Raw genomic sequence first — 11060 nt, forward strand, 5'->3', positions numbered from 1 at the left:
AAACCAAAAAATCCTCAAAAATAACCCCCTAATATCCCTCCGAAAATCCCAAAAATATCCTTTAAAAATAAAAAAAATCTCAAAAAATCCCCAAAAAAATCTCAAAAAAAATCCCAAAAATTCCCAAATAAATCTCAAAAAATCCCCCCAAAATTCCCCAAAAATCCCTCAGAAAATCTTTAAAAAATCCTTTAAAAATCCCAAAAAAATCCTTTAAAAATCCCGAAAAATCCCAAAAAAATCACCTAAAAAATCCCAAAAAAATTACTTTAAGAATAAAAAAAAATCCCAAAAAAATTCCCCAAAAAAATCTCCAAAAAAATCCCAATAATTCCCAAATAAATCTCAAAAAATCCCCAAAAAATTCCCCAAAAATCCCCCAAAAAATCCCAAAAAAATCCTTTAAAAATCCAAAAAAAATCCCAAAAAATCCAAAAAAAATCCCCAAAATATCCTCAAAAAATCCCAAAAAATCCCCCAAAAATCCTTTAAAAATCAAAAAGAAATCCCCAAAAAATATCAAAAAAATCCCAAAAAATTACTTTAAAAATTAAAAAAAATCCCCAAAAAATCCTTTGAAAATCCAAAAAGAAATCATTTAAAAATGCAAAACAATCCCCAAAAAATACCAAAAAAATCCTTTAAAAATCCAAAAAAGTCCTTTAAAAAACAAAAAAAATCCCAAAAAATTACTTTAAAAATAAAAAAACCTAAATAAATCCCCCAAAAAATCCCAAAAAAATCCCAAAAATTTACTTTAAAAATAAAAAAAAATCCCCAAAAAATCCCCCGAAAAATCCCCAAAAAAATCCCCAAAAAATCCCGAAAAATCCCCAAAAAATCACCAAAAAAATCACAAAAAAATCCCCAAATTTTGGCCGATTTTTTTGGGACTTTAGAGGATTTTTGGGGTGAATTTTGGGGTCTCACCGTCGTCGGGTCCCATGAAGGCTCCGCGGGGGCTCGGGGGGACCCCGCAGACCTCGATGCTCTTGGGGTACTCGGGGTCCACCGAGCCCAAAGCCTCGTTCAGGCGGTAATACCTGGGTTAGGGGAAATTGGGGAAATATTTGGGGAAAATTGGGGGAAAATTGGGGAAAAAATGGGGGAAATTTGGGGGAAAATTGGGGAAAAATTGGGGGAAATTTGGAGGGAATTTCGGGAAAATTTGGGCAGAAATTGGGGAAAATGGGGGGGGGGGGAATTTGGGGAAATTTAGGGAAATATTTGGGGGAAAATTGGAGGATTTAGGGAGGAAATTTGGGGATTTTTTGGGGGGGAAATTTTGGGGAAATTTGGGGGAAAATGGTGAAAAATTTGGGGAATTTAGGGAGGAATTTTGGGGATTTTTTGGGGGAATTTGGGGGAAATTTAAGGAAATATTTGGGGAAAATTGGGGGAAAATTGGGGGGATTTTTGGGAAAATTTGGGGGAATTTGGGAAGAAATTGGGGGAAAATTTGGGGGGAAATTGGGGAAAAAATGGGGGAAATTTGGGGGGAATTTTGGGAAAATTTGGGCAGAAATTGGGGAAAATGGGGGGGGAAATTTGGGGAAATTTAGGGAAATATTTGGGGGAAAATTGGAGGATTTAGGGAGGAATTATGGGGATTTTTTGGGGGGGAAATTTTGGGGAAATTTGGGGGAAAATGGGGGAAAATTTGGGGAATTTAGGGAGGAATTTTGGGGATTTTTTGGGGGAATTTGGGGGAAATTTAAGGAAATATTTGGGGAAAATTGGGGGAAAATGGGGGGATTTTTGGGAAAATTTGGGGGGAATTTGGGCAGAAATTGGGGGAAAATTTGGGGGGAAATTGGAGGAAATTGGGGGAAATTTTGGGGAAATTTAGGGGGAAAATTGGGGGAAAATTGGGGGAAATTTGGAGGATTTAGGGAGGAATTTTGGGGATTTTTTTGGGATGAAGGGTTTGGGGATTTGGGATTTGGGATGAAGGATCTGAGGATTTGGGATTTGGGGGATTTGGGATGAAGGATTTGGGGATTTGGGATGAAGGATTTGGGGATTTTTGGGATGAAGGATTTGGGAATTTGGAATGAGGAGTTTGGGAATTTTGGATCAAGAATGTGGGATGAAGGGTTTGGGGATTTTTGGGATGAAGGATTTGGGAATTTGGAATGAGGAGTTTGGGAATTTTGGATCAAGAATGTGGGATGAAGGGTTTGGGGGATTTGGGGGATTTGGGGTAAAGGATTTGGGATTTTTGGATCAAGGATTTGGGATAAAAGATTCAGGAATTTGGGATGGGAGATTTCAGAATTTAGGATGAAGGATTTGGGGATTTGGGATAAAGGATTTGGATTTTGGGGTGAAGGGTTTGGAATTTGGGATTTGGATTTTGGGATGAAGGGTTTGGATTTTTGGGATGAAGGATTTGGGTGGTGGCAGCTCATTAATGAATAACCAATTCCTGATAAATCATTAATTAACATTTATTCCCTAATTAAATAACGTCCCCCAGCAATTCAGGACATTCCAGAACTTTCCCCTCCGGACACAGCAACGAAACTTCCGGGAAAAACTTTGGGAAAAACCCCAAACTGGGTGGAAAACCCTAAAATAAAACAGAAAATGTCAGGGTTGGGGTAAAAAATATAAAATAAAATCACAAAACATAAAATAAAACACAAAATATAAAATAAACCACAAAACATTGGTGTGGGATAAAAAATATAAAATAAAACACAAAATATAAAATAAAACACAAAACATCAGGAGGGGGTAAAAAATATAAAAACCGGGTGGGGAAGCACCAAAATAAAGGGAAAAATGAGATGGGGTGGAATTTTGGGGTGAAGGGTTTGGATTTTGGGGTGAAGGTTTTTGGGGTGAAGGATTTGTTTTCTGGGATGAAGGATTTGGAAGTATTTGGGAACTTTGGGATGAAGGATTTTGGGATGAAGAATTTGGATTTTGGGGTGAAGGATTTGGATTTTGGGGTGAAGGGTTTGGATTTTGGGGTGAAGGGTTTGGATTTTGGGGTGAAGGATTTGGGCTTTGGGATGAATTTTGGGATGAAGGATTTGGATTTTGGGGTGAATTTTGGGATGAAGGTTTTGGATTTTGGGATGGATTTTGGGGTGAAGGATTTGGATTTTGGGGTGAAGTATTTGGGCTTTGGCATGCAGGTTTTTGAGTTTGGGGTGACGGATCTGGAATTTGGGGTGAAGGATTTGGTTTTGGGGATGAATTTTGTGGGTGCAGGATTTGGATTTTGGGGTGAAGGATTTGGATTTTGGGATGAAGGTTTTGGAGTTTGGGATGAAGGATTTGGGAATTTTGGGATGCAGGATTTGCATTTTGGGGCGCAGCACCTTTTCCCCCCCATCACAACGAGAAGAAGTCGAGCGCTCCGTGCCCGCGGGGGTTGGAGCTCCACACGAGGTCGCTCCGCCCGGAGCTCTGCAACACCCGCATGAACTCCACCTGCACCTCCGCCAGCAGCTCCTCATCCACCGCATCCCCCAAATCTCCGTCAGAGCGCGGCGGCCCCGGCTTGTAGCAATCCACGGGGAAGGGATAGACCACCAGGCGCAGCTCGGGCAGCTCCAGGGTTCTGTGGAGCAGATCCCTGAGCGCGGCCGTGGACAGGGAGTTGCCGTAGAGTCCCAGGAAGCGCAGGCGGGAGCAGCGGCGCAGCGTCGGCAGCAGCGCGTCCAGGTGGGAGTCGGCCACGCGGCATTCCCTGAGATCCAGGTGCAGCAGCGAGGCCGAGGTCTCCTCCAGGAGCAGCCGCAGCGGCTCCCGCAGGCCCTGGGAGAAGTCGTGGCCGCTCAGGTCCAGGCGCTTGAGGGCCGGTGCGTGGAAGCTCTGGGAGAGGAAGGCGAGGTCGGCGGGAACGAGGGAGCAGAAGGCCAATTCCAAGCTTTCCAGCGGCGCCTGGAGGTCGCTGCGGGCAGGGAAAAGGGACAGGTCAGGGTTGGCTGGGATTCGGGAGGAATGAGAGCTGGGAGTGCATCCGTGCGATCGTGGGATTGTGGGCTGGGTGTGGTTGGGAAGGAGCTCCAAGACCATCAAGGTCAAGGTTTGAGAGTCATGGAATTGTGGGATCATGGGGTCCTGGAGTTATGGAATGCCTGAGGTTGGGAAAGGTCTCCAAGAACATCGAGTCTGAGCTCTGAAAATCCCGGGATTTTGAAGCTATGGGGTCATGGAGTTATGGAATGATGAAGGTTGGGAAGGAGCTCCAAGAACATCAAGTTGAAGGATTGGGAATCGTGGAGTTATGGGATCATGGATCCATGGAATTGTGGAATGGCAGAGGTTGGGGCAGAACTTCAAGAACATCGAGTTTGAGCTCTGAAAATCCTGGGATTTTGGAATGATGGAGTGATGGGATCATGGAATGACTGAGTTTAGGAAAGGTCTCCAAGAACATCGAGTGTGAGCTCTGAAAATCCCGGGATTTTGGAGTTATGGGGTCATGGAGTTATGGAATGGCTGTGGTTGGGAAAGGTCTCCAAGAACATCGAGTTTGAGCTCTGAAATCCTGGGATTTTGGAATTATGGGGTCATGGAATCATGGAATTACTCAGGTCAGGAAAGGTCTCCAACACCATCAAGGTCAAGGTTTGGGAATCATGGAGTTATGGGATCAGGGAGCCATGGAACTGTGGAATGACTGAAGTTGGGAAAGAGCTCCAAGAACATCCAGTTTGACCCCTGGAAATCCTGGGATTTTGAGGTCACTGAATTATGGAATGACTCAGGTTGGGAAATGTCTCTGAGACCATCAGGTTTGACATTTGAGGATCACGGGAGCATGGAGTTATGGAATTATGGATCCATGAGATTGTGGGGTCATGGAATTATGGAATGGCTGAAGTTGGGAAGGATCTCCAAGAACGTCAGGTTTTACCTTTGAGAATCATGGAATTGTGGGGTCATGGAACTGTGGGGTTATGGGGTGTTGGGATCATGGAGCCATGAAATTACGGGATCATGGAGTTATGAGGTCATGGAGCCATTGTCTGACATCATCAAATCCAACCTTTGGGAATCCTGGAATCAAGGAATTATGGGATCACGGAGTTATGGAGTCATGGACTATTGGGATAACGGGATCATGGGAACCTGGGATCGTTAAGGTTGGAAAAGATCCTCAAGACCATCGAGCCCAAACCTCGGGAATCTTGGAATCGCCGAATTCTGGGATCATGGAATTATGGGATGATGGAATCTTTGAGTTGTCAACTATTGGGACAACGGAACCATGGGATTATGGGAACATTGGGATAATGAATTCCTGAAATCAATGGATCATCCAGGTTGGAAAAGATGCTCAAGATCATCGAGCCCAACCTTAGGGAATCTTAGAATTAAGGAATGATGGAATCTTGAATTTATGGGAGAATGGAGTCATAAACTGTTGGGATAACAGAACTATGGGAACCTGGGATCATTAAGGTTGGAAAAGATCTCCAAAACCATCGAGCACAAACCTTGGGAATCTTGGAATCGGGGAATTCTGGGATCATGAAATTATGGGATGATGGAATCTTTGAGTTGTCAACTATTGGGACAACAGGATAATGGAATCGTGGGAACATTGGGATAATGAAATCCTGGAGCCATGGGATCACTCAGGTTGGGAAAGTCCATCGAGCCTGACCTTTGAGACTGCTGGAATTCTGGGATCATGGAATTCTGGGGTAATACAATGGCTGAGTCATGAATTATTGGGATAACAGAACCACGGGATCTTGTGAATGCTGGGATAATAAAATCTGGGAATCATGGGGCTGCTGAGATTGGAAAAGACTTCCAAGATTGTCAGGTTAGGACTTTGAGAATCCTGGAATCATGGAATTCTGGGATCATGGAATTCTGGGATCATGGAATCACTGAGTCACGAACTATTGGGATAATGAAATCATGGAATCAAGGGATCATTAAGATTGGAGAAGACCTCCAAGACCATCGAGCCCAAACCTTTGGGAATCTTGGAATGGCAGAATTATGGTATCACGGCATTATGGGATAATGGAATCTTTGAGTGATAAACTATTGGGATGATGGGATCATGGGAATGTTGGGATAATGAAATCCTGGAATTATGGGATCACTTAAGTTGGAAAAAATCTCCAAGATCATCAAGTTCAGCCTTTGAGAATCTTGGAATCACAAAAGTTTGGGATCATGGAATTCTGGGATCATGGAATCGTTGAGTGATAATCTATTGGTATGAGGGAATTGTGGGATCATGGAAATATCAGGATAATGAAATCATGGAATCATGGAGTCACTAAGATTGGAGAAGACCTCCAAGATCATCAAGTTCAGCCTTTGAGAATCTTGGAATCACAGAATTTTGGGATCATGGAATCACTGAGTCACGAACTATCGGGATAACAGAATCATGGGAACATTGGGATAATGAAATCATGGAAGCAAGGGATCATCAAGATTGGAGAAGACCTCCAAGACCATCGAGCCCAAACTTTGGGAATCCTGGAACCAAGGAATTCTGGGATCTTGGAATGGATGGGACAGTGGAATCACTGAGTCACGAACTATCAGGATAGCGGAATCACGGGAACATCGGGATAATGAAATCCTGGATCCACGGGATCACTGAGGCTGGGAAAGACATCCAAGAGCATCCAGCCCAACCTCTGAGACTCCTGGAATTCTGGGATCATGGAATTATGGGATAATAGAACAGCTGAGTCATGAATTATTGGGATAACAGAATATTGGGATAATATAATCCTGGAATCACGGGGTCACTAAGATTAGAAAAGAGCTTCAAGATTGCCAAGTTCAGCCTTTGAGAATCCAGAGATTATGGAATTCTGGGATCATGGAGTCACTGAGTCACGAACTATCGGGATAACAGAATCATGGGAATATTGGGATAATGAAATCATGGAATCAAGGGATCATTAAGATTGGAGAAGACCTCCAAGACCCTCGAGCCCAACCTTTGGGAATCTTGGAATCATGGAATTATGGGATAATGGAATCATTGAGTGATAATCTATTGGTATGAGGGAATTGTGGGATCATGGAAATATCGGGATAACGAAATCCTGGAATGATGGGATCACTAAGATTGGAGAAGACCTCCAAGATCATCAAGTTCAGCCTTTGAGAATCTTGGAATCACAGAATTTTGGGATCATGGAATCACTGAGTCACGAACTATCGGGATAACAGAATCATGGGAACATTGGGATAATGAAATCATGGAAGCAAGGGATCATCAAGATTGGAGAAGACCTCCAAGACCATGGAGACCAACCTTTGGGAATCCTGGAATCATGGAATTATGGGATCTTGGAATGATGGGACAATGGGATCACTGAGTGATGAATTATCCAAATAACGGAATCACGGGAACGTCGGGACAATGAAATCCTGGGAAAGACCCCCGAGCCCCCCAACCCTCGGGAGCTCACCAGAGGATCTGGCGCAGGTTCCCGGAGAGCCGGGAGGATCCCAGGTTGAGCTCGCGCAGGCCGGGCAGCATTCCCAGCTGCCCGGCCAGGCACCGGATGCCGATGGCGGATTCGGGCGTGGGGCGCCGCACGTCCACGTTGCTGTACTGGAGCTTGAGGCTGCGCAGCTCCGGGAAGCGCGCGAGGTGCGGCAGGATCACCGAGAGCCCGGTCAATCCCAGATTGTTGAACCTCAGATCCACCCTGCGCAGGAAGGACGGGTCCAGGGAGCGCAGCAAGGCCACGATGGCCGACGCCGAGAGCTGCTCGGCTCGGAGCTCGCGGCACTTGAGGCGCAGCAGGCCGGCGGCCCCGGGCTGCAGCGCGTCGCGCAGGATCCCGTAGGACGTCCCGTTGACGAACAGGTCGGCGTGGACGTTGACGCCCGGGGGCTGCGGAGCGGCCGCGGCCGCGGCGGCGCCCGAGCGGCGCTTGGATCCGCGCCGCTGGAATTCCCGCTGGTGCTTGGACACCTCCACGCAAGCCTTGGCCAAAGTCACCGTGCCCGTCCACCCGCTCATCCAGGCCAGAGCGCGGCCGGACGCCGAATCCGGGAGGCCGGTGATGTCCAGAACGCGCAGGCTGGGGAAATGGGGAGGAATCATGGGAAATGGGAGGAAACATCAAAAAAGGGGAGGAAAGAAAGCATCCAAAATGGGAAGGAACCATCAAAAATGGGAGGAACCATCAAAAATGGGAAGGGGAAGGAACCATCAAAACCAGGAAGGAACCATGAAAAATGGGAGGGAACCATGAAAAATGGGAAGGAACCACCAAAAATCAGAAAGAATCATCAAAACTGGGAGGGAACCATCAAAAATCCGAAAGAGCCATCAAAAATGGGAAGGAACCATGAAAAATGGGAGGGAACCATCAGAAATGGGAGGAAACCATGAAAAATGGGAAGGAACCATCAAAACTCAGAAAGAGCCATCAAAAATGGGAAGGAATCATCAAAACCAGGAAGGAGCCATGAAAAATGGGAAGAAACCATCAGAAATGGGAAGGAACCATGAAAAATGGGAAGGAACCACCAAAAATCAGAAAGAATCATCAAAACTGGGAGGGAACCATCAAAAATCCGAAAGAGCCATCAAAAATGGGAAGGAACCATGAAAAATGGGAGGGAACCATCAGAAATGGGAGGAAACCATGAAAAATGGGAAGGAACCATCGAAACTCAGAAAGAGCCATCAAAAATGGGAAGGAATCATCAAAACCAGGAAGGAGCCATGAAAAATGGGAAGAAACCATCAGAAATGGGAAGGAACCATGAAAAATGGGAAGTAACCATCAAAACCAGGAAGGAACCATGAAAAATGGGAGGAAACCATCAAAAATGGGAAGGAAACCATCAAAAATCAGAAAGAGCCATCAAAAATGGGAAGGAACCATCAAAAATGGGAGGAAACCATCAAAAATCAGAAACAGCCATCAAAACCAGGAAGGAACCATGAAAAATGGGGGGAACCATCAAAAATCAGAAACAGCCATCAAAACCAGGAAGGAACCATCAAAAATGGGAAGAAACAATCAAATACAAGAACAAACCATTAAATACAAGAACAAACCATCAAAAACTGGATGGAACCATCAAAAATGGAAAAAAACCCCATTTTTCCATTTCAAACTATTTTTCATTTCAAAAACCAAAAACTGGGAAGAAGATGTAAACGGGAGGAAACCATCAAAAACGGGACGGAACCATCAAAAATGAGAGAAAAGCATCAAAAATGGGAGGAAATAATAAAAAATGAGACGAAACCATCAGAAATGTGTGGAAACCATTAAAAATGGGAGGAAACCATTAAAACCAGGAAGAAACCATGAAAAATAGGAAGGAACCATCAAATACAAGAAGAAACTGTCAAAAACAGGAGGAAACCATTAAAAATGGGAGGAAATCATAAAAAATGCAAATAAAGCGTCAAAAAATTAAAGAAACAATTAAAACCATCAAAAACGGAAAGGAATCATGAAATATGGGAAGGAACCACCTAAACCAAGAAGGAACCATCAAAAACAGGAGGGAATCATCCAAAATGGAACCATCAAAGATGGGATGGAACCGTCAAGGAAGGAACCATCTAAAGTGGCAAGAAACCATCAAAAATGGAAGGAAACCAAAAACAGAAAGGAAGCATCAAAAATGGGAAGGAACTGTCAAAAATGGGAAGGAACTGTCAAAAATGGGAAGGAACTGTCAAGGAAGGAACCATCAAAAATGGGAAGGAACCATCAAAACCCAGATGGAACCACGAAGGAAGGAACCATCTAAAAAGGGAAGAAACGATCAAAAATGGGAGGAAACCATCAAAACCAAGAAGATACCATCAAAAATGGGAAGGGAACATCAAACATGGCAATAAACCATCAAAAACAAGAAGGAAACCATCACAACCTTGGAGGAACCACCAAAACCAATGGAGGAAACTCAGGAACGGAGGAGGTGCCCCCATCCCGACGTTCCAGGAACCATCAAGGATGGAACCATCAAAACCAGGAACCATCAAAACCAGAAGGAAACCATCACAACCTTGGAGGAACCACCAAAACCAACGGAGGAACCTCAGGAACGGAGGAGGTGCCCCCATCCCGACGTTGCCCAGAACCCACCTGGCGTCGTGGCCGGGCTCCTCCAGCTGCCGCCGCAGCTGGTCCACCACGGCCAGGATGACGGCCTGGACGCAGAGCGTGCAGGGATGGTCCCGTGGCAGCTCCCGGCGCCCCACCAGCTGCTGGAAGTTGAGCACCGGGAACGGCCACGCGGCCACCAGCTCGCACAGCACCATGGGCCGCCCGTCCAGGAACGCCGCCTGGAACAGGACGGGGTGGAGATTGGCGGGAAGGGCTGGAAGAGGGCTGTGGGCGACGACGCGGCGGGCACAGAGGAAGAGGAGGGAATCCATTGGGGAGGCTGTGTGGGGAACAAAGAATTGCAGAGAAACCACAAATGTGAGGATATCATGAAGGAAAACTTGGATTTGGGGGGCTTGTGGGGATTTGGGGACCCTTTGGGCGATGGAGAAACCCCAAATGTGAGAAAATCCCAAAGAAAAGCTGGGATCAAGATGGCGGCGGTTGTGAGGGGACCCTCAGGGCGTCTCTGAGGAGGCTGTGGGGATTTGGGGATCAGAAAATTTTAGGGAAACCCCAAAGGCGAGGATATCACAAAGAAAAACTTGGATTTTGGGGGGCTGTGGCTATTTGAGGACTTTTGGGGTGATGGAGAAGCAAAGAATTCCAGAGAAACCCCAAATGTGAGGAGATCCCAAGGAAAAGCCAGGACAAGATGGCGGCGGTTGTGAGAGGACTCCCAGCGTGTCTCTGGGAGGACTTTGGGGATCAAAGAATTCCAAGGAAACCCCAAATGTGAGGATATCATGAAGAAAAACTTGGATTTTGGGGGGCTTGTGGGGATTTGGGGACCCTTTGGGAGATGGAGAAACTCCAAATGTGAGGAGATCCCAAAGAAAAGCCGGGGACAAGATGGCGGTGGTTGTGAGGGGATCCTGAGCACATCTCATGGGGGGCTGTGGGGATTTGGGGATCAAAGAATTGCAGAGAAACCCTAAATGTGAGGATATCATGAAGAAAAACTTG

At 45.6% G+C, this 11060-nt stretch overlaps 1 protein-coding gene across 1 annotated transcript; it reads right to left on the reverse strand.

The window, feature by feature from the left end:
- Window positions 1-2434: 2434 nt before the first annotated feature.
- LOC141729890 (leucine-rich repeat-containing protein 14-like) lies at window positions 2435-10369 on the reverse strand. Its single transcript, XM_074546540.1, has 3 exons — window positions 10066-10369; window positions 7419-8040; window positions 2435-3907 (listed from the first exon to the last, which is right to left on the reverse strand). Exons 1-3 carry the CDS (start codon window positions 10364-10366, stop codon window positions 3346-3348), a joined length of 1485 nt encoding a protein of 494 aa, XP_074402641.1. The 5' UTR covers window positions 10367-10369; the 3' UTR covers window positions 2435-3345.
- Between the last annotated feature and the right edge of the window lie 691 nt (window positions 10370-11060).

This window comes from Zonotrichia albicollis, chromosome 8 (assembly GCF_047830755.1).
Source record: "Zonotrichia albicollis isolate bZonAlb1 chromosome 8, bZonAlb1.hap1, whole genome shotgun sequence".
NCBI lineage: Eukaryota > Metazoa > Chordata > Aves > Passeriformes > Passerellidae > Zonotrichia > Zonotrichia albicollis.

What these genes read in the sequence shown, in the direction of transcription:
- LOC141729890 (XM_074546540.1), bottom strand. Translation starts at nt 10,366, where the DNA reads ATGGATTCCCTCCTCTTCCTCTGTGCCCGCCGCGTCGTCGCCCACAGC. An exon ending in CCACGACGCCAGGTGGGTTC is followed by an intron (nt 8,041 to 10,065) that starts TGGGCAACGTCG and finishes CCCATTTCCCCA; the next exon opens with GCCTGCGCGTTCTGGACATC. An exon ending in AACCTGCGCCAGATCCTCTG is followed by an intron (nt 3,908 to 7,418) that starts GTGAGCTCCCGA and finishes CCCTGCCCGCAG; the next exon opens with CGACCTCCAGGCGCCGCTGG.